This window comes from Artemia franciscana, chromosome 9 (genome assembly GCF_032884065.1).
Source record: "Artemia franciscana chromosome 9, ASM3288406v1, whole genome shotgun sequence".
Classification (NCBI taxonomy): domain Eukaryota; kingdom Metazoa; phylum Arthropoda; class Branchiopoda; order Anostraca; family Artemiidae; genus Artemia; species Artemia franciscana.
The window spans coordinates 36196284-36221155 of record NC_088871.1 but is presented as its reverse complement, the minus strand read 5'-3'; the positions used below and the strand labels follow the sequence as shown (position 1 = coordinate 36221155).

Genomic DNA, 24872 nt, shown 5'->3' with positions numbered 1-24872 from the left:
TTCTTAGTCCTTAGTCCTTAGTAGTGAAGTTGAGAATAATGAGGATGTGAATAACTTTAAGTATCACCAAAAGAATAAATTACGTTATAAATTATAATAATAAGTATAAAACCTTTTAAATTGTTAAATAATGAGAAAAAAACATTTTTGTAGTTGGGGGATTGGAGGATGATGGTGAACTGGTGTTTGGTGGTTTGTCTTGTAGGTAATTGGGCGACTGTAGGTAATTGATCAGTTAAATTTGGATTGATTGAAATTTTGGGTGAGGGTAAATTTATCTTTCAATGTTTACTGGACACCCCTTTTGGACAACCTCCGAAAGAGGTTTGAACAACCTCCTGGACTGCCCTGTTGCCCTTGTGGGCAACCCTCTTGTGTCAGGCTCTTGGACAGCACAGAAGAGTATTATGTTGTTACTATGCTGTAAATATTTTATTTAATGAATAATAACAATGATAAAAAAAAAAAAAATGGGATAGGATTGATAGTAATGTAAGACAATCTTTGCAGATAGATGATATATATTAGAAAAATAGTCTCTCTGGATAAGCTATGATACTTATATCCACTGCGTGCCTTATTTGGCAGTGATTCCACTCTTGAATCTAAGATATAGTTAAAGCAATGCTACAAAACAATTAAACGCATCAGATCTAGTTAAAAAAGTCTAATGTAAAATGTTTAAGATTGTTTTTTTTTACGTGAAGCATGCACGTTCGAAGAAATTTACTTTGGAAATTAAGTAATATCCTAGGTCCCGCTGTATCAAAATGACGGGCAAGTTACATGACAGATATATATATATAAAAGAAAACAAAAACGAAGAGAATCAGAATCTTTAGGCTTCCGAAGAAAGCCAAGGACTCCCACTCCTTGCGCAAGGACCTGAATCATGTTAATTAAAGAGTAATATTATTAATAAGCACTGTAAAAGCTTTAAATTATAACTATTTGAAGAAACTTCAATTTGTATAGAAAAAAGGGTATTTTCACGTGTTACCTCCTCACAGCTGAATTACTAAGCCCACCTAGCAAAAGTATTCAGATATTTAGACAATGTTTCGATATAACTAACATATATGTCCCAAACCAAACATTAGCGACAGAACTTTCAATTTTGAAACTCAAAAACTCATAATATTGCCTTGTATGATTTGAAAAAGTATTTGTAACACCCAGGCAGTCACGTGAGGTTATGCAAGGGATATTTGAAGTCAGTATCTCCTTGGAGAACTTTTATAATCACTCAGCTGGTTGCACACCATCAAAAGAGAGCTGTTGGCCCTTTGTTATTTCGACAGTGAGAATCACATTGAATTGATAAAGAAATTTTGAACATTGATCTGTGGTTGGAAACTGGGAAAGACTTTGTTTATATAGTACCATAGTACCGGGAGACCAAATTAAGAATACTTGGTAAGTGGTAAAATAGATTTGGAAGTCTCTGTAATTATGTATCTATTAAGGTTGCGCAACAAGTTCTCTTATTATCATTATTATTCTTTTTAATTCAGAAAGGAATTTTTCGAAAAAGTAAATGGTTTACCTATGGAGGCCCCTTTAAGTTCATTATTAGCTAATATTTATATAAAAAGTATTGAAACAATTGCGTTAATTCGTATTTTTAAAACATAATTTTTGGCACCGGCATATGGATGACATTATTTCAGTATGGAATTATGGAGAGAAGGAATTAAAGAGATTTTTGGAACATATTAATTGTTTGGGGGTGATTTAAAATTTGGTGTTGAATTAGAAGATGATGGAAAACTTCCTTTTCTTGATGTTCTTCTTTTAAAAAATGAGAAGGGTCTGGATTTTAAAATTTACAGAAAGCCGACTGATAACAATAAATTTTTGTCGTATAGTTCAAGTCACGCTCTCCAAGTAAAAATTGGTTTGATCACTCCTTTAACTGACTTGATCTTTGGTATTTGCTCTCCGAAATTTTTTGAAGACTTGTCTTTTCTAAAAAAAAATACTAATAAGTAACACGTGTCCAGAGTGGTTAATTAACCAGACTTTTTGAAAATGAAGAAAAAAGTTTCTAGAGATTTCTAAGGAAGTCTTGGAGACAACTCAGAAGAAGTATGTTTTTATTCCTTACCATATGCATCCGGGCTAAGTAAAAAACTTAAGAATTTTACAGAATATTGGCTTAAGTTTGCTTTAAAGAGTAGTAATACTTTCAGTTTTTCTAAGCAGTTTTCTAATGCAGTTTTCTAAATTCTGAGAAGGATCTTACTTCAATGGGGGGGGGGCAAAATGGGGTCTATCAGATCCATTGTACTTGAAAAAGCTCATATGTGGGACGCACTAACCAGAATTTTGAAATGAGATTATTACAGCATACAAACTTTATTTCGTCGGCTTTAAAGCAGAATTCTAAGCCTGAAAATTTCACTTCAGCCCTGTGGAATATATTTTTGATTTTCCAGACCATTCTATTTGTTCAGTAATGTCTTTTTGATTTCTAGGGACCGGAATTTAGAGCAGAATTTTCGTGAAACTAATGAAATTAAGAAAATTTCATTCAAGAATATGACTATAAATAAAGACACGGGTGAAATTGGGTTGAACCCTATCTACGATAATCTATTGGCCAGATAGAATAAATTTTAATTTACCCAATGCAATTAACCTCTGTCCAAGTATTAGTTCAATTCATGTTAACTAACTGGATCCAGGAAGGTCAAAAAAGACTTACTTTTAAAAGAATAAGATTATTAAACAATATGTAGTTATTTTATCTTATATAGCCTATAAATTATTGTTTTTTATTGTTTTGACTTAGTATTAATACTGATGACGGTCACTGTATATGTGACCGTAATATCTTGTATTTTTGTGAAATTTATCACTGTCTTTTAAAATGATTTTATCCCTATTTGAACTTTTATTTATCGTCATGGAAAGGCAGTGCGGTCTTCGAAATTATTTACGTTATATATAATTCAATATTTAATTCAGTATATATATATATATATATATATATATATATATATATATATATATATATATATATATATATATATATATATATATATATATATATATATATAATTAGTCTTAGCGAGAGGCAAAGCTAGTTTAAGCCCTTCTCCTAATTGTATGAAAATGTCGTTTCACTTGTTGATTGCTAGTCTATCATCCATCCATCCTAGGGAAGAACTAAGGTAGATAGTCATGGAATAAGGATAATACAAATAGTCTACGAGTTTCTATGAGCCAATTGAAGGCAGTTAATTTTAATTCACTGAATAAGGTCTGGAGAAATCAGGGTATGTGAGGGGGTGGTGATCTTTCAAAATCTAAAATGGATGGAGGTTAATCTGTTTTTTCAATGGGAATACCCGAAAAGTGTGTTTTCCAATGAACATAAAAAATATATTCTTCATAATAAAGGTGGGGGGTAATTCCCGCCTAAATTAAGTTACAAACTCCTTACAATCCGATGTAATTAACTAGTTCTAGTTGATAAACCGAGGTAATCCCTGATAAGCTCATGGGAAATTTATTCTCAATCCAAGGTTGACGGATGACACCGGATAGGAGGAACAATCTCAGCTATTTATCCAATGACAGGTGCATCTTAGTCAGGGGATAAATAGAATTAATGACACGGAACTTAATACATTATTGCATGAGCTCTGAAAATAAGTAAGGTGCATATTATCACTACCTGCTTGGGAAGTCCTGACATGGAAATAGAGAGGGAATCTGAATTTCACGAGTTCAGAGGATTTTAATGAACTAATATAATCGACAGTGATCCTTTTGAAATAGACTTGTATATCGTTTCTAATATATTTGACTAACTTAACCATCGCGTGTTCTTGCGATCCAGTAATAAAGAACATTCAAGGAAAATTCCCCTCTTTGGAAAACTCCCCCGCTGCATAAAATTTTCCCTATAGGAAATTCCCTCCTGCGGACAATTCTCTTTTGATTAAAACTTCGGTGGAAATCCCGCCCGTAGAAAATCCACCCCAAAAACTCCCTCGCCCAGAAAGTCCCTCCGTGAAAATCTCCCTTGTGGACAAGTCCCCCTCCGTGTAATGTTACCTCCTGTGTATTATTAGCGTCGTATTTTTGAATTTACAAGTATTTGAAAAATTGCCCCTGTGGACAATTCTCCCCCCCCCCCAAAAAAAAAAAATTCCCCTCTGCGGAAAATTCTTCCCCACGGAAAATTCGCCCCCTTTTCCAAAAACTCTTTTTGGAAACTTTTACCCTTGTGTAAAGTACAGATCGTGTTTTTAAATTTAAAGTATTTGAAAAATTAGGCTAACACTATGAACTTGCCCGTCGATCGTTTTTTGCATACAGACATCCATAATCAAAATCAATATCCAGAAAATGTAAACGAATGCAACTGTTCAGGGGCCTCATCTCAGTCAGAGTATTAAGTATTCAAAAGGTTAAGAAGGTCTGTCGTGGGGGGATTCCGCACTTTTCAGAAATTTTTTCTGTGTTAGTATTAAGTTTACAATGCACAAGCATAATTATCGATAAATTTCTCAGTACATCAAAAACCATGAAAACAGATCAATATAACTGTCTGAAAGTCCAACTCGTGACCCAATCGGGGGAGGAAATGACAAACTGAGAGTATTTCATTAATTAGAAGCGAACGGTTGTTAACAGAGCTCACATGGGAGAGTACTCCGCATAGAAGATGCGTTTGAATATTTTTTATTTGATTCACTGTCTATTATTAACGAATAGACTTGACACAACCACATCTCCTCCTAATACCAGTGCATGATATGGAGGAGGATCTAGGGCACTTGTCTATTATATAAAATACACTTGAGAAGTGAAGTTTGGTGACAATAAGATATGATGAAAATAGAATACTTTATTAGCAAAATTGCGAAGGTCATTTGCGAATTATTAAATTGGGAGCTTTGACGTCGGCTGACCGTCTCAAAGACAAAGAAAAGTTCATTATTAACGCGATTCTTGACCTAGATCATTTTAGTTCATTATTACCGCGATTCTTGAGGCCATCGGTTAGTTTGCTTTGACTATTGATAGAATATAGTGTTTCATTATGGATATTCAAATTAAGATTTGGGATTTGCCAAAACCGAAGAACAGGCAATTATATTTTTCCAGGATAAGGGGCTGTTGCCCAAAACACTGCGTCAATGGAGACACCATGACTTTTTACTCTTACGAGAAGCAACATTTTTGGAAGTGTAACACTACGTTCTGGGATCATATTTCCAAATTGTAGTTTTCACAATGTTACTAATAAAGTGTTTTATTTTCATCATATTTGTTCTTTTTTTTTCATTAGCATTAACCAAACTTCACTTCTCGACTGTTTTTTATATAAAATACAAGTACCACTCTCTTTTGAACTTTCCTCTCAGGGAAAACTTCCCTGTGTCAGTGGCAAAGTATGAAATATTTATCTATAATTAGACATATTGTTATGTAGATTCATAGAATTGGAGCAAGACGAAAAAGAGCATGTAAAACCAATAGCAATTGAATACTTTACCAATGTAAAACCAACAGCAATTGAAGACTTTACCATTTCAAAACAAATCTTATCATCATAAGTAGAAGACACGTATTTTCTTGTACCCGGGTCCTGTTCTCCCTCCCTCACCCCCCACCCCCGGTCCCTAGATCTAGCTGCACTTATGTAGCAATCTAAATAACAGCTATCCTTAACCAAAAAAATACGTAAAATTACTGAACCCAATGAATACGGAAATGTGAATATGAAATCAACAGCTTTTTAATATTCTCTCATTTGAAGGATAAACATAATACAAAATAACAATTTTAGCATAATAAGCCAAAGAACCGTGGAACAACTGGAATAAAGAAAAGAACATACAAAAGTATGTTCTAAGTAGGCTATACAAGTATACAAACTTAGCTTTCAGCTAAGTTTGTAGTTGCTTGTTTGTAAGTTTGTAGTGAAATCTGATTACAAAGTTTCACGTATGCTCTGTTGTAAGGACAGGAAAACGAATATTTGCTAGTCTTCTGCCAAATTATGAATTCTTTTACCCCACTCTACTTCGGAAGAAAGAAAAAATCTCTTTCTGAACGATTTAGTGGCTTAAACTCCACTCCTAATGTGAAATAACCTATACCAATTAATTACAACCAAGGCGGTATCCAGATTTTTATTCGAGGGGAGTGACATTTATTCGGGGGGAGGAGGGTTACAAAGAATTTTTTTTTAAATGCATAAATATTTGTTTATATGCATTTTGTTACCTTTTTACAAGTTGGACAAACATTTCAGGGAGTAGGGGGGTCAAACCCTTTTCTTCTCCCCTGTATTTGGCTTTGATTATAACTTATATGGTTATTTCCTTATAACCTACTTAGATTGTCCTAGAGGAAACCTCGCACTTTGAATCTTGTTGAAGTGATATTACTCAATCGCCACCTCAGGCTGTCACATTCGGTGCTAGGCTGGGGAAGGGGTATCCCATTGGTAAAACTGGACAGTTATCTCGTGTATATACTCCAAAAAACGACTTAGATATTTGAGCTGCATCCTGGATATCTTTTCTAGAGAGATACCCTACTACCAGCATAGGAAAAGTTACTATCCTAAAGCAAAAATCGCAGCGACACTTCCAATACAAGAACCTTGGTATTGGAAATTCTGAGCGGGGCGTGTCCCTTTGACATTCTAATCAATTCTGACCAAGGTCATAACTGTGCAGTTCTCGAAAATTAATGACAAAACTGTAAGAGGACCACGTAACATTGTCTAGACTTGCGGATGACTCATCATCTAGCCGATTTTTCTGCCTATATTAATTGGCTGGAATATTCACAAAAGATCTAAAAATATTGATGGGGAAAAAAAGGGATGAACGAGTTTAAAACAGCTTTTCTTTAGCTCTTGCGATTCTCACTTTCACTAGTTTTCTAGTCACATTTATCCGTGCTTCATTTTCATCAATCAGCTCCATAAACATTTTAAATGACTTTAGATTAGAATTAGCACCTTTGTTATTGGACCTTTAACTTTTGCCTTGGCTTATCTTTTGTCACTATGAGAAACATAACCCCGAACCTTTGTTTTTAACAGAGGCTGATGCAGCATCATGTTCTTGGCTAATATCCTTATAAACTCTAATGTCGTTATTTATAGCTATTTCATTACTTGGAGCTTTTATAAAATGTTGAACGTCAACTTTCGCCCCGGCTTCTTCTTATGTCATTATGAAAAACATAACGCCGAACCTTTGTTTTTAACAGAGGCTGACGCAGTATCATGTTCTTGGCTAATGTCCTTATAAACTCTAATGTCATTATTTATAGCTATTTTATTACTTGGAGCTTTTTCGGTCGTCATTTATATTCCCTGTGTCCTGGTCGTCATTTGTGTCACTCTTGAACATGCAATATATTGGATTGTTGTCCATGGGAAAAACAATCCGTATTCAGATCTATACCACATTTTTCTAATGATTGCCCTTGAGCTTTGTTGATGGTGATTGCTAATCGAACATTCCCTGTGTCCCCGTCGTCATTTATATATCCTCCCTGTGCCCCCCGGCGTCCCCGTTATAATTGTGTCCCTGTGTCCCGGTCATCATTTATATTCCCTGTGTCCCAGTCGTCATTTATGTCCCAGTGTCCCAGTCTGTAATTTCTCTTTGAGTGTCCCGGTCTTCATTTATATTCCCTGTGTCCCGGTCGTCATTTGTGTCCCGGTCTGTAATTTCTCTTTGAGTGTCCCGGTCGTCATTTATATTCCCTGTGTCCCGGTGTCCCAGTCTGTAGCGTCATCTTATCAAAATACATACATGACGTTATAATGCTCAATCCTTATAATGACGTCATTCGACAAACATGACGTCATTCGACAAACAATTTATGTCGACAAACATGACGTCAGCACACAAACAACTTATATATATATATATATATATATATATATATATATATATATATATATATATATATATATAAAAATAAGTTGTTTGTCTGTTGACTGATGTCATGTTTGTGTGTCGACTGACGTCATGTTTGTCGACTGAAGTCATAATAAGGATTGAGCTGTATGTCGTCATGAAGTTGTTTGTCGACTGACGTCATGTTTGTCGACTGACGAAATTACAGACCGGGACACAAATAACGACCGGGACACAGGGAATATAAATGACGACCGGGACACAGGGACACAACTACAACGGGGACACCAAGGAGCACAGGGGGGATACATAAATGACGACCGGGACACAGTGAATGTTCGGTTAGCAATCACCATCAACAAAGCTCAAGGGCAATACCGGGACACAAGGACGCAACTACAACGGGGACGCCGGGGGGCACAGGGGGATATATAAATGACGACGGGGACACAGGGAATGTTCGAAGACAAATAAAACAAATAAAAAGAATTTCGTATAGTAATTCTGTCAAATCTCCCTAGTGTAAAATTTCCCCGGGAAAGTTCGCCCCGGAAATATCCCTCCAAATGGAAAATTATCTTCAAGGAAACCCATCCCAAGCACAAAACCCCCTTTCCCCAAAAAAAGGTCAACATGCTTCCCAATAATAAATGCTATATGTAAACAATGGGCAAATCTTATAACTCAGAGACCTATCCTAAGGGGCTGTGGGGGTTGACCATTTTATTTCTAAAGGTATATTTTTGGGCTTTTCAACTTTGCTTAACAAAATAATTACCTCAAAATTTCTGATCGGACGATTTTTGGGGAAAAAGAGGCGTGGGAGGAGGGCTAGTTTCTCTCCAATCTTTTTGGTCCCTCAAAAAGGGCACTGGAACTCTCCACTCAAATGGACTCTCTCCCGACATTCTATGACCATTGGCTCGATACCATCACTCCTGGAAAAAAAATCAACCAAACAAACACTCTTGCGTGATCTTTCTTCTGACAAAAAATGCAAAATTCCACATTTTTGCCAATAGAAGCTTGAAACCTCTACAGTATAACTCTCTGATACACTGAATCTGATGGTGTAATTTTCATTAATATTCCTTGACATTTTGGGCATTTCTCCTTTTTGAAAAATCCGGCATATTTTCTCACGCTCGTAGCCTTTTATGGCTAACACTAAGCTTAATGAATTTTACCTATTTGGAATTAGTGAAATAAGCCAATTCTTTATATATAATTATTGACATCAAAATTCCACTTTTTAGAGTTTTGGTTACTATTTAGCCGTGTCGCTCCTTAATTACAGTTCGATACAACGAAGTGTTTGATGACTCAGCATGTCAGATTGTAAGATTCAGCATATCAGGTAACCATACTGTAGAGGTTTCAAGGTCCTATCTACAAAAATATAGCATTTATAATTATTTTGCCAGAAGAAAGATCACGGATTCGTGATTTCCCACGAGGAAAATTTTACGTGCGGAGAAAACAATCCGGGGGGAAAATTTTACATAGGAGGAGGGAGAATTGTTTTCAAATGAAAGTAAGGAGCAATAATAAAATTTAAACGAACAGAAATTATCCCGTATGTAAGGCGGGTTGCCCCTTCCTCAACGATCACTCTGTATGCAAAAGTCTTGAAGTTAATTTATCAACACTTCTCATTCAAATTCTCCGGCTCTTGTGTTTTAAGGCTGATTCTTAAACAATAGGGACAAAAAGTGAAACTTTAGTTTTCTGTTCGTTTTAAGTTTTAATGTTACTCCTACATATAACTTGTATAAGCTATAACTTACACAAGCCTCTCTTGGGGAAATGTTAAGTTAGGTCAGTCAACCAGAATGGGAGTTAAATTGTGCCAGTGAAAATTGAGATAAAACAGCATCCTTTAGACGGTCAAACAACAAGGGTCCCTGAAGACATTAGAGTCTATACACATACTTAAAATTATATAAAGTGTAAAGTAAATTTGCGAACTGTAAAGAGCGACCCCTGCAAATAATAGCTGATACAGTAAAAGAAAGAATTTCGATTATAATACATACTTCAATAGAGTCTGTTGTTATCGAATGTGTGTTATTCGATCAGACATCAAATTTACCCCTCAATGAGTCTTAGTATAATAAATCTGCGTAGTTTACAAAATAGGGGTAATGTTGATGAAAAGACGCCATCATTTTCAACGTGGCCTTAAGCCCAATACTGGTGTGGTCAAGTTTCCAAATAAAACAAGCATGACATTTTGTATTTTCTCATTTAAAGCTTGTCACAGATGTGGGTACATTTGTTTGTGTGTTGTTTGTTTTCCCTTTTTCTAGTGTTTCTAATAAATCAATAGCAGTACAATATTGGGAGAAGCATTATCTGAATGGAAATTCAAACTTATAGTGCCCTTTTCATGTAAAGACTTCAGCGTGCCTCAGTTTTTTTTTTTCATTTAGGGCAGCAGTGTCACCAACACGGTGAAAGTTTTATAAAGCAAAAATTCTGAGAGCTCCTGTCTGTTCAAAACCATCAAAAACATTTTACATAGCCTCCCAGTTTCTGAACCCACACTGTCATAGGGCGTCACATTTGTCTCTAAACATGCCCAGACAAAGTAAACAACTATTTCACAGAACACACGTACATCATTACTACATTTTCCTATGCAACTTCCAAGTTTCTCAGAAACGAAGATCCTCGTTTTATTTCTTAATACATCAAACCTTAGTCAACTTAATAAATTACTTTAAAATTATAATATTCAATCTCTAGCCAATTACTTGTAAGATTCATAAATTCTTGCCACCCACTTACTTCTTCGGCTCTAGATCATCAGATAAATCTTTTGTTTTTAGCTGTAACCAATTGGCACTATTTGGATATTTTTGATTTTTAAAGTGCCGAGTTTTGAGAATTTAAAGTGCCGAAACCCTATAGGCAAGTGTGTATTCTCCTGATGAGCCCTTGTGTTGGGTTGTTGCCTCTGAATTATTTGTCTTTACAGTTTTTATTGTTTGGTAAATGACGATTTATACTTATTGACGACATGACTGCCTGTCCATGGATTATTCTTTATGGTTGATTGTGTATGGGTATGCTGTTTGACCTATGTGATTGTATGGATGAGTAGGGTTAAGGCTTCATTCAAGTGCTGATCTATATTAGTCACTAATGTAGAAAACAGTCTTCCTTTTCCCCTTCTGTCTTTTTTTTTGTGCTATTGCATAGGTGATATATATATATATATATATATATATATATATATATATATATATATATATATATATATATATATATGTTTATGCATATAGTACCGGGATACCAACAGCTACGTGGCAGGCTTTTTAATATTTATTCTCATTGTCCTTTTTTTTTCTATCCAAGGCTTTTGCCTCAGTGATGCAACAGTTTGATTTAAATCATCCTCCACTTTTCACATTTTCATGTAGGCTTTGGCATAGGTGTTAGTGTCTCGCAATATTTCTTCCAAGAGATCCCATGATCTAAAGGATGTGCAAGGTGCTTTTTAGTAGCTTCATCGGGTTGGAAGCACATGGGCACAGAAGAGGTGTGTTGCGCCTCCGTTTTGCAATGGAATAACAAACCCTCGCACGAAAAACATTTTCCCCTAAAAAACACTCCCCACCCAGACACTTCCTGCCACGTACTGTTTCAGAACCCGTTCTTATCTTGTTCCCCATCCGTTGTTTTATCTCCAGGTAATGAAAGAACATTTATTTCCTTCATTACTGATAAAATAAACCACTAGTTTTCCTTTCTGTTATTTGGTACTGGTGATATCTAAGTTAAATGTTCGTTCATTTGTTTTGTTTCCTCCCCTTTTTTATATGCCCTTTTTTAAACCTTTTTTAATGTATATTTTATTTCATTATTTTTTTTTTAGTTTTATCAGTTTTACCTTTTTAACTTGCTGACATTTTCCAGTTTAATATTTTTGACGTTGGTATGTTTTTAGTGATGATGATGACCAAATGTGTCATCGAAATATCTAGAGCCTTAGTACATATTTTTGTTTCACTGTCAAATAAAAGGATCTGTCCCTATTTGGAGCTCTTATTTGCTTCATATTATTTTTGACTAAGGAAAGATTTGTCATTCTGATATTGTTCTTCTGACATTGTTTGTCAGTTTTTATTTGTCGTGCTTTTATTTATTTTATTTTTGCTTGTACTGTTTTTATGAAATCGAAATGCGAATTCGACCGTTCGGGGCTTCTGATAGGATTTTTTTTTGAAATAAATATTATATCTAATCATCTTGAAGACGATGGTCAACTCCAACAAAAATTATAATTTGTGGAAATGTTCAAAAGTACTGTCCTTAATTATCAATCGAAGCGGAAGGTTATGACTTCTTTTTTCTTTAAGGTGGATCTCCGAGGTTTGAAGCAAATTCTATTTCCTATAGCATTGGATACGCAACGAGATTTTCTCCTTTCTCATTGGCTTAATTGCTCTCTTGAGGGTTGTACCAGAATATTTAAATACTGTTAAATATTACGACCGGATTTAAAGGGAATTTAAATTTTTTTTCACGTGTCTAATTGGTAACAGCTGACCATTGAAATTTGGTTGGTTACAAGTCAGATAACAGTTTAGCATTTGAATTTTCACAATGGGCAGAAAAAAAAATAAGAACAAATAAAGGATGGGAAAACCTGAGACATTGGTAAGTTCTATTCCAACGTTATTGTAGATTATATTACTTTTATTCATGTACAAGTTACATTTTCAAACAGTTCGTGGTAACGAACTGTAGTAAGGAGCGAAGGGGCTCAATAGTAACCAAAACTCTAAAAAACGAAGTTTTGATACAAATAGTTACATCAAAAGAAGAGCATTTTAATGCTGATTTTAAATATATAAGTTTCATCAAGTTTAGTCTTACCGGTCAAAAGTTACGAGCCTGAGAAAATGTGCCTTATTTTAGAAAATAGGCGGAAATACCCTCTAAAAGTCACATAATCTTAACAAAATCACACCATCAGAGTCAGCGTATCCGAGAACCCTACTGTAGAAGTTTCAAGCCCCTATCATAAAAAAGTTGGAATTTTGTATTTTTGCCAGAAGACAGATAACGGGTGCGTATTTTTTGTTTTTTCTTTGTTGTTTTTTCCTCAGGGGTGATTGTATCGACCTAGTTGTCCTAGAATGTCGCAAGAGGGTTCATTCTAACGTAAATTAAAATTTCTAGTGTCCTTTTTAAGTGACCGAAAAACTGGAGGGCACCGAGGCCCCCTCCAACGCACATTTTTCTCCAAGGTCACCGGATCAAAATTTTGAGATAACCATTCTGTTTAACTCAGTCAAAAATCTAATAAATATGTCTTTGGGGATGACTAAATCCACCTCAGTTCCCGGGGGAGGGGCGGCAACTTATAAACTTAGACCATTGTTTACACATAGTAGTTGTTAATTATGAAGTGTACAGACGTTTTCAGGGGGAATTTTTTGTGTTGGGGTTAGGGTGGGTCGGGGGGGGGGGGGGGCAGGTTACGTGGGAGGATCTTTCCATGGAGGAATTTTTCATGAGGGAAGAGAATTTCCATGAAGGGGTCGCAGGATTTTCTAGCATCATTTATAAAAAGACAATGAGAAAATATTTTTTTTCAACTGGAAGTAATGATCAACATTAAAACTTAAAACGACCATAAAATATTACTTAACCGACATTCTTGTTGAAGGTTTTCGCCAAAGTGAAGCCATGCATAACCTTCAGTATTTAATATACATCGGAGACGGCGATTCTAGTGTTTTTTACAAGCTAAGACAAAGTGTTTTATACGGATCATATATCCAAAAAGAAGAATGTGCCAATCACGTGACCAAGAACTATACAAAATACCTCCATAATGTTGTGAAGACAAAAAAAGGGATGCACAGCAAATTTCCTTCAAATGACATAATTCTAAAGCTAACCAAAAATCTACGAGGTGCAATAAAAAAGAACTCGGCTGATGGTGGGTCTGCCGAAAATCTAAGACAACTCTTACGAAGAGGCCCAGAGCATGTGTTTGGTAATCATAAACAGTGTGATTCTGGCTGTGCCAAAAAGAATGGGGTCTTAGAAACTGTGGAGAACCGCTATAATAACCTTCCGAAAACTATTTTGGAGGATGTAAAAGCTGGCGTGGAAAATATTTGTAAAAAAGCGGACTTATTAAGAAACGATGCAAACGATGCCGAGAATTATATGTCTGTTGCAGTGAAATTCGTCGGCGGAAAACAAATAAGCCGCTCGAAATGTTGGTCATACCATGCTAGGATAAGTGGAGCAAGCCTATTCTACTCCTGGGCCCGAAATGGCAATCTTCTACATGGAAAAAAACATTTGGCTACAGTCTTTGCAAAATAACAAAAGAATACAGAAAACTTCTAATCTTCGGAAACGGACAAAAACAAATAAGAAAAGATATTACGCAACCATGGATGGGAGATTTCTGGCCAAAAAGAAAGAGAATCAGAGTTTGCCTAAAGGCGATCAAAATTACGGACCAAATTGCAACAAGCCTGATATGAATCCAGAGGAATTTGAAATCGCAAAGGCTGATTATGTTGCAAAAAATATGAATCTGGATGGAGCCAAACTGCAGGAGATCTACGTAAACACAAAGGGGCAAAATGATAACTGGATATTTGAGAGGAGCAAAAGGATTACTGCCACTTATTTTCATAGAATAGCTTCTCGAAAAAAAAAAATACTCCAACCGCACCCATAGTCAAGAATATCCGAATTAATTCTAATTTCAAATCTATTCCAATGCTTAGGGGAATTCTACTGAAGGCTATTGCACTGACGGCGTACGAGCAGAGAGAGGGAGTATCATTAATAAAAGGAGATCAAATGGGACTACTCATTCATCCAAATATCCAGTTTCTTGGAGCTTCTCTTGATGGTCGCTTAGAAAACGGCACACCAGTTGAAGTGAAGACTGTCCATAATATTCCCAGAGGAATGACCATAAGGGAAGTGGCATCCCAAAAAGGATTGGTAAAGAACTTTTTCCTATGGTCACACAATTCAAAATTGGAGTTAAAGAAAAATCACAAATACTATGCTCAAATTCAAGGTCAGCTAGAAATCACCAATCAAGAAGAATGTCACTTGGTGGTATATCACCATGAGCATGATGTGGAAATTTTAACTATTCCGAGATCAAAAGAGTATTTTTTGTTTATATTACCAAAGCTCCAGGAGTTTTGGAGCGATTGTTTACACTTACGGAGATATTAGACTCGCGATTGATTAGGAAAATGCCACTTAGAGAGCCTGCCTTAGTCCGGGCTGCAGCAAATCGCGGAATGAAACGGACTTTGGAGCCAGAAGACAGTGGATGTGAGAAAATTACTTGGTCCGACACTGAAAGTGAATATTGAAAGTGGATTTTTCATTGACATGTGAAGAGCATTGACATGCGAATAGTATAGAGATTGTTTAGGGGTCATAATGTATTAGTAGCAGTATTATTAACCTTAACCTATTAGGGTTGTTTGAATAGTAGACTATTATAGGTTAACTATTAGTGTTGGTGAATAGCATATAAATATTAGTAAGTAAATTCTATTTGAGAAATTTCAGCATTCTGTCGAAGTCCAAACCATGTTGATAAATAAACTCTAATTACGTTGAGATTTAGTTGCTACTTTAGGCACTTCCAGGTAAGCTAGGACAGCTAAATTTGGCAGGCGTATCAGGGAGCGGACCAGATTAAATTGGAAATAGTCATTTTCCCGATCTGACCATCTGGAGGGGGTGGGGGCCGGTTAATTCGGAAAAATAATATTTTTTCGGGGGCCGGTAATATTTCAGAAAAATTTCGGTTAATAGAAAAATGAAATATTTTTAACTTACGAACGGGAGACGGGATCTTAACGAAATTTGATGTTTTGAAAAATCTTGCGTCTCAGAGCTCTTATTTCAAATCCCAACTGGATCCAGTGAAATTGGGGGAATTGAGGGGGGAACCTAAAATCTTGGAAAACGCTTAGAGTCGAGGGATTAGGATGAAACCTGATGGGAAAAGTAAGCACAAGTCCTAGATACGCGATTGACCTAACTAGAACGGATCCGCTCTCTTTGGGGGAGTTGGGGGGGGGGTTAATTCTGAAAAAATGAGGTATTTTTAACTTAGGAAAGAGTCATCAGACCCCAGTGAAATTTGATGTTTGGAAGGATATCGTGTCTCATAGCTCTTATTTTAAATTCCGACCGGATCCGGTGACATGGGAGGGGGAGCCTAAAATCATGGAAAACGCTTAGAGTGGAGGGATCGGGATGAAACCTGGTGGTAAAAATAATCGTAAGTCCTAGATATGAGATTGACATAACTGGAACGGATCTGCTGTCTTCGGGGGAGTTGGGAGGAGGATTGTTAATTCTGAAAAATTAAAAAAATAAGGTATTTTCGAGTGACGAAGGAGAGATTGGATCTTATAGAAATTTGATATTTGGAAGGATATCACGTCTCAGAGCTCTTATTTTAAATCCCGACCGGATCCGGTGAAGAGGAAGTTGGGGGGGGGACCTAAAATCTTGAAAAATGCTTAGAGTACAGGGGTCGGGATGAAACTTGGTAATGAAACTAAGTACAAGTCCTAGAAACGGGATTGACATAACTGGAACAGATCTGTTCTCTTTGGGGGAGTTTGGGGAGGGAGGGTTAATTCTAAAAAATAGAAAAAATTAGGTATTTTAACTTATGAAAGAGTGATCGTACCTTTATGAAATTTCATATTTAGAAGGACCTCGAAACTCAGATCTCTCATTTTAAATCCCTACCAGATTCAGTGTCATTAGGGGGGGGGGGACCGGCATTACTGGTACGGATCCGTTCTCTTTGAGGGAGCTAGAAGTTGTTAATTTGGAAAAATTATAAAAATTGAGGTGTTTTTAACTTAAGAATGGGTGACCAGACCTTAATAAAATTTTATAATTAGAAGAAAATCAGGTTTCAGAGCTCTTCTTTCAAATCCCGACCAGATCTTTTGACATTGGGGGGAATTGGAGGGGGAAACTGGAAATCTTGGAAAACGCTTATAAACGGCGTAGATACGTAATTGCCGTAACTGGACTGGATCCGTTTTCTTTGGGGGAGTTAGGTGGTGTGGTTCAGTGCTTTGGTGAGTTTAGTGCTACTGGACGTGCTAGGACGATAAAAATTGGTAGGCATGTCAGGGAGCTGCACTAATTGACTTGTTACAGTTGTTTTCCCCGATTCGACCATCTGGTGGGCTGAAGGGAGAGGAAAAATTTGAAAAATTGAGGTATTTTTAACTTACGAGTGGATGATCGGATCATAATGAATTTTGATATTTAGAAGTACCTTGTATCTCAAAGCTCTTATTTTAAATCCCGACCAGCATTAAGCCTCTGATTTTCCTTTTAAAGCAATCTATTGATTCTTAGAATTTTGCTAGAGCTCCTATCATATGAGCTCTTGGCTCTTCTTGACCTTGTCACAAGTGCCATATGAGCTCTTAGCTCTTGTTTTTGATGAATAGTATATAAATATAAGTAGTTTCAAAAATTTATTAAATACCCCTAAGGGGTTTCCTTCCTCCCTTACCTGTATTTATGACCCCAGGGCAAGGGTGCCTAATGTTTATTATGTACCTTCAGGAACATACCACTTTAAATGACATTAATTTAATAAGTATATGCATTACTCCGTAAAGCAAAGTATATGATTACCCCGGTTCCGAACCGGGGTAATAAGTCATTTATGAACGAGCTTATAAATCATCAACTATATGAGATGATGGAGAAAAAACCAAAATATTCTAAGATACGGCACTATTAGGAATAAAATGAGATCCCGTGGAACTAAAATGGACGAATACAACTTTAGATTTAAAAAAATAATGTTCGTATATTTTATAGCCCTACAATCGGCGTTTCTTTACTTTTAAGAGCCAATAATGTCTAAAATAATGTGTTTTAAAGAATAACGTTCTTTTTAAAAATAATATTCATACATTTTATATTCATACATTATCTATCTATCTATTCATACATTTTATAGGCCTACAATCGATGTTTCTTTACTTTTAAAGGCCAATAATGTTTAAAATAATCTGTTTTTAAGAATAATGTTCTTTTTAAAAATAATGTTCATACATTTTATAGGCCTACAATCAGTGTTTCTTTACTTTTAAAGGCCAATAATGTGTTTTTAAGAATAATGTTCTTTTTTAAAAATAATGTTCATGCATTTTATAGGTCTACAATCGGTGTTTCTTTACTTTTAAAGGCCAATAATGTTTAAAATGATGTGTTTTTAAGAATAATATTCTTTTTAAAAATAATGTTCATACATTTTATAGGCCTACAATCGGTGTTTCTTTATTTGTAAAGCCAAACTGTTATCTGCTTTGTAACCTAACAAATTCCAATTCGTATGGTGTTAAAATGATATTGCCTCAAGGTGTTGTTGCCAATTATACATGTTTTCAACTTCCTTTTAAATCTGGTCTTAATGCTAAGGAGATGTCAACATTCTTAATGATATTCTGGCAAACCCCTCAAGGAGTGCTTAAGCCAATGAGAAAGGAGGAAATGTTGAATACTAAGAATTATTGCTAAAAATCATCTGTTATAACTACAAATTTAACAATCTTTGGGATTATTTGTCGGTATAAGATCTACAAAACGACACAAAAATCAAGGCTATATGATTAGTACAACCCTTTAAACAGTAAAGGAAGAATATCTTAAATGACAAATTTTAAAGGAAACTGATTATAATAAAAAAAAAAATTCACGGCCAAAATTTTTTAAATCTTGTGGCAAATGGAGAGGCTACTTTACAATTCTCTACGTTTTCTAAAAGTAATTTTATTGCTACTTTTAAAAATTAGAGGTGTCCCCACTAATTAATTTTTTATGAAGCTCTAAAGAAAAAAAAATGCAAATTTGTTCGGCCTATTCATGTCAAAGCTTTCAATGAAGCCACAGTATTTTTTTCATCAAAGAATCTGCTCGTGTCTGTTGTTAATACGCATTTCACTGCTATAGGAAAATAGCATTGGCTTCAAACCTCGGAGATACACCTTAAACTCTCATCATTCATTAGAAAACTTGGTAACCACTTGGTTTGATCAGCAAGCTCTATATCTCTCAAAAATTACTAGAAACATATAAAAATAAGCAAAAGTTCCTAAAGAAATTGCTTCTAATAATGACTTAGCACAGAAAAAAAAAAACACTAATGAAAAGTGAAAAACAAGGGATTTAATTCAGTAAAATATACTTACAACGTACAAAAGGCTAGTAAGTACACATATGTATAAAAACACAGAATTTTCTTAAATGTTGTGAAAAAGGTATGTAGAATTATTTGTATAAGTGAAAAAAACATACAGAAAGAAGAACGCAGGTCACCCAATGTCTCACCCATTCATATACAAGAAGCAGTTATCCCACGAGGGCAAACAAATTCAGCCAATGTATTTAGCACTTCAAATTTCAACGCAAACACCTTATTATAATCATAGATTAATAATCAAGAACGTAATTCCTTGTCATGTGGGTCCAGATGGAAATATTTCCGATGTAGGCTAGGAAAGCTATTAATGTCCAGAGACCGCACCTAGTCTTGCTTTTGTACTTAAATGATGAGAAGATGTCAAATCTTAAAATGGATCTTCACTTCTGAACCTTTTCATTTGAGGAGGGTATCCAGACATCCTACTCTGACCAGGATCCATACCTGGTCTCTTCATGGATTTCATTGGTGAAGATGGAGTGTTGGAAGAATCTAGGAAACAAAAGATTTGAAAATTAATGTGGATATATATATATATATATATATATATATATATATATATATATATATATATATATATATATATATATATATATATATATATATATATATATATATATCCAAAAAAAACACCATCCGAAAACAATAATATAAATAAAAAAGCACCCTAACTGTGGATCACAACCACCGTTTTACTTTGAAATTTGATTGAAAAGACAATGCAATTTTACGTTCATGTGTAGTCAAGCTTTTCAATCAAAGTGGGTAGCACCACAGGGAACTCTCAAAACCGCCAAACTGCTCAAATGATATTTCTCTTGAGCGTATTTTTGCAGGTATGCTAAAAAAAATTTAGGGACTGTCCTTTACTGAATTTTTAAATAAAATCCCGCTCCGTTTAATCAAAAAACAAAATATACTCTTTCTAATGATGAAAGTTTCATTAAAACTGAATATATCTCAAGCACAAAACGGTAAAAACTAATTTTTCTTTTTAGATTTCTGGGAAAGTAGGTGTAAGCTATTAGTTTCATTCCGTTTATTCAGATTTGTTATCAAAGCTCTGAAAACTCTGACAAGAACGCCCAATCGATTCTTAATAGTTTTGCCACTACAAATTGAAAAAGTTTATAATGGACAAGATAGGATCATCCTTTGAAATATCGATTCCCGTTAACACCATAGCTGAAAAGCGTCCAACAGTTCTGCACTTCAACCTAACTAAAATAGAACATTGGTATTAAGTCAACAGAACTTTACTGGTACGAAAAGTTTGCATCAAATCATGAGCTATGTTATTCTTGACAATTTAAATTCATTTTTCTTCTGCGTCAAAAAATTTCTCTTTATAAAAGGTAACGGGTTGCTCTTTGAATTTTTCATATAATCCTATAGCAGTCCCTAAAGTAGATAGAACTTACTGCACTACCGAACTCAATTAATGCTGACCATAGTCACTTACTAAGACAAAAAAAAAAAAAAAAAACAGCATAACCTTCATTAACCTCCAAGTTAGATTTTGTCCCTTTGATCATCACGCTAAGCTCTATCTGGTATTAAAAAAAAAAGAAGAAGAAAAAAAGTTTTTTTAACAGAAAGTAAGGAGGGACATTAAAACTTAAAACGAACAGAATTACTTCGTATATGAAAGGGGATACTTCCTCATCAACACCCCGCTCTTTATGCTAAAGTTTGAATCTTTCTCTTAACTCTACTTTTAAAACAGTAAAAAAAACTTTAGCGTAAAGAGCGGGGCGTTGATGAAGAAGCATCCCCTTTCATATACGAAGTAATTTCTGTTCGTTTTAAGTTTTAATGTCGCTCCTTACTTTCCGTTAAAAAAAACTTGTTTTTTTATTTAATTTCTGAACGTTTTTGAATCAAAGCATGTTTTGATTTTGGCTCTCCGCAGATGAATAATTAAAACGAAATTTACATATTTATTTATTTTTGGCTAAATGGCTTACTCATAGTTTTGACCGAATGATTTTGAGAAAGAAAGAAGAGGGGGAAGAGGCCTATGTGCCCCCCGATTTTTTGGTTAATTAAAAAGGCAGCTAGAAATTTTAATTTTTTTACAAATGTTTTTATTAGTAAAAGATATACGTAACTTACAAATTAGCATACGTAACGAACTTCTGTATTCTCATGTTTTTATTACGTATACGAAGGGGTACAGCCCCTCGTCAGTACCTCGCTCTTTACACTAAAGCTTAAATTTTGTCCCAATTTCTTAAGAAATTTGTCCCCTGAATCACATAAGCCGTAGAATAAATAGTTGAAATTACTAAAAATACTTTAGCGTAAAGATCGAGGTATTAGGAGGAGTTGAGCCCATCATATGCGTAATAATTTCTGTTCGTTTTAAGTTTTAATGCTTCTCCTTACTTTCAGTTGAAAAAACTTTTTCATATTTATTTTCTCATTGTATTTTTTTAAATAATGCTAGAAAATCCTGCGCTCTCTTCATGAAAATTTTCTTCCCGTGACAAATTCCTCCAAGGAAAGTTCCCCCAACATATTCACCTCTTCTCAATCCCCCCCAAACTAAAAATCCCCATAAAAACGTCTGTACACTTCCAAATAACCATTACTATACATGTAAGCACTGGTCAAAGTTTGTAACTTGTGGCCCCTCCCACGGGGACTGTGGGGAGTAAGTCGTCCTCAAAGACATAGTTATAAGGTTTTTTGACTACGCTGAGTAAAATGGCTATCTCAGAATTTTGATCTAGTGACTTTGAGAAAATAATTAGCGTGGGGGCGGGGGGGGGGCTAGGTGCCCTCCAATTTTTTTGGTCACTTAAAAAGGGCACTAGAGCTTTTCATTTCCGTAAGAATGAGCTCTCTCGCAAGATTCTAGGACCACTGGGTCGATACGATCACCCCTGGAAAAAAACAAACAAACAAACAAATAAACACGCATCCGTGATATGCCTTCTGGCAAAAAATACAAAATTCCACATTTTTGTAGATAGGAGCTTGAAACTTCCAAAATAGGGTTCTCTGATACGCTGAATCTGATGGTGTGATTTTCGTTAAAATCCTATGACTTTTAAGGGTTGTTTCCCCCTATTTTTTAAAATAAGGCTAATTTTCTCAGGCTCGTAACTTTTGATGAGTAAGATTAAACTTGATTAAACTTATATATTTAAAATCAGAATTAAAATGCGATTCTTTTTATGTATCTATTGATATCGAAATTTCATTTTTTAGAGTTTTGGTTACTATTGAGCCGGGTCGCTCCTTACTACAGTTCGTTACCACGAACTGTTTGATAAATATTATTGAAAGACAAACAAGTCCAGGATTTGCATAGAAGAGTGTATGAGAACATAAAAGCTTCACGATCCCTGATTTCTCTTACATCCCCAACCAAGAGCGGATCCAGGAGACCTCCTTCCAAGGTTTTTTCTAGAGCAATCATTGCTTTTTTTTTAATACAAACTTGTCAATTGGTCAATTATTGGCCCTCATTGTCACACTGCCCACCTCCCCAAGAATTTGCTCTAAATTTGCCTTTGTCCCCAGTCATATTATATGCCCCTCTTTTAATTTCTATTTTCTATTCTTACTCGCTTTACAGTTTGGTGAATTTTAGTTTTTTTTTTTTTTCAACACTTAGACACAATACTTCTCATAGCGCAAACAAAGCACAGATCCACTTTTATTTGAAATACTGTATATTATAACCGCATTTAGAATTGCTTCTGTGGTACTGAAGAAAGAGTAGAGCGCGTACCATTTGAATGTCCAATGAACGTAGATCCCTGGTTGGATTTAGGTTTAAATCTGTGCTACTATTATTATGATTTCTCGTACATTCTTATAATATTATACCGTATGACAAAGATAGACACAATTTATTTTCAAATCTCACTTCACGAATTGGGTGTTTTAGTGCTTACCTTTATATTCCAATTTAACTCATAGATGGCACACTCAGCTTTCTGCTCTATACTTCTCGTTTTTTTACTCATTTTCCTTTAGTGTAATTTTTCTTACTCAATAACAATCCTCAATAAGAGTTTAATTGCCAATTAAGAATGTCCCATAGAACCACCAAGCAACTTCAATGAAGCAACCTCAGGTTCAAGCAAACAGAATTGGAATACTTCGACGTAAAATAACATTTTTTTAACACTTCAAATTCCCTTTCCCCATGAAGAAAACCCCTTAAAATTATAAGCTATATGCACTGAAGCAGGACACAGGAAAAATTTACCTTATAAAATAGTTTAAAGGACTCGCTAACAGAAATTTACGGATCAATTTAATCTATCAATATATCTACAAGACAAAGGATTAGCCTTACCTTGAAGCCATCGTACTTGAGTAGCGGGCCCATATCCCTTTTCGTTTCTAGCCGCTATTCTGAAAATAACAGCCGGTTTTGTTGTTGTATCAATATGGGCAGCTGATAGAGAAGTGTTTGGAACAATACACTGAGAACTTGGCCCACAATAAACTCGAACAAAGGCCAATTGAGATGAGCCAGCAGATCCAGTCTAAAACAAAAAGGAAAGTCAGAAAAGAAAAGGAAGCTATTAAAAAAGGTAAATGCCAAACAAATTTAGGCAAGCAACGCAATAAGAAAATTAAGGTTTCCTATTTGCAGCTTTATCACGGTTTTTTGATTAATTTACATTATTTCAACAGCGAAAGTTACATACAGCGAAAAAACAGCATTAACTGAAATTTGTTTACAGTGAAATTCATTGTAGTCAAGGATAGGCAAACGTAGTCGAAGTGGTCAAGCAGTCAACCACATCAAACGTTTATTTATATATATTTTGTTACGTTTTTACGAGTTCGTCAACAATTTCGGAAGAAGGGAATTTTCAAACCCGGTAGCCCCCCCCCCCCCTGAATACGGCTTGGTACGAGTACTTGATTAGATGTTTTAGGTTGGAAAAATATACGAATAACTTGATTTATTAGATACATTTAGATGAGCTTTTGTATTTCCTAAAGTTCAATCATTAAAAAAAAAAACAGCAAAAAAACAAAATTAAATTGAAAGGGACATTTTTAAAAAAGTCTATATCTTTCAATTTTGCCCATTAATCAATTTAAAGCCGTGCTGCGTGTTGGAATTCTTGGTAGGTATACCTTTGAATTGAATTGAGATTAATTGATTTAATATTGGAAATAATTGTTTATTGTTTTTTTTTTTTTTTTTTGCTTCGGGATCACGATATTATGTTGTTTGATTGTATATGAATTATTATGTAATTTTTTTTTCTCGGTACGCGGTTTCAACTTTTTGCTCATTTTAGATTAACTCATTGTTTTTTTGTTTTTGTTTTTTGTTTTTTTTTCTCTTCTATTTTTTGTTCTTTTTTGTTAGTAACACACCCTCGCAAACAACCCTTTTGGTGTGCTACCGATTGATTTTGTCTGTGTTATTTCTTTTGGTTAATAAATTAATACTACTGCTACTACTAAAATTGCTTGTGGTGACTGTTGTCTGTCTCCATTTGAGTTCCAGTCATATTTGAAGCATGATGAATATGATGCTAGTAATAACGACGTTTCTTGAGGATCTTTATCATTAAGCTGATATACTGTTGTTTCTGAAAAGAGGGATTGGGGACAGTTAGCAAGGATATCAGTTGATACAGAGACCTTCAGTTGATCGCGAAAGTTTGTTAGTCTTCATGGTTCTTCATCAACTAAATCGTGTTGACTGAAAACATGCTAACATT

The 24872-nt window shown here is 35.0% G+C and overlaps 1 protein-coding gene across 1 annotated transcript in view; it reads right to left on the bottom strand.

The window, feature by feature from the left end:
- Window positions 1–19115: 19115 nt before the first annotated feature.
- LOC136031352 (host cell factor 1-like) overlaps window positions 19116–24872 on the bottom strand; it is a 97017-nt gene continuing 91260 nt past the window's right edge. The window contains exons 19-20 of the mRNA XM_065710849.1: window positions 23480–23672; window positions 19116–19656 (exon numbers count right to left, since the gene is read on the bottom strand). Coding sequence (XP_065566921.1) covers window positions 19532–19656; window positions 23480–23672 — 318 coding nt within the window. The 3' untranslated portion in view covers window positions 19116–19531. The remainder of the gene's footprint in view (window positions 19657–23479; window positions 23673–24872) is intronic.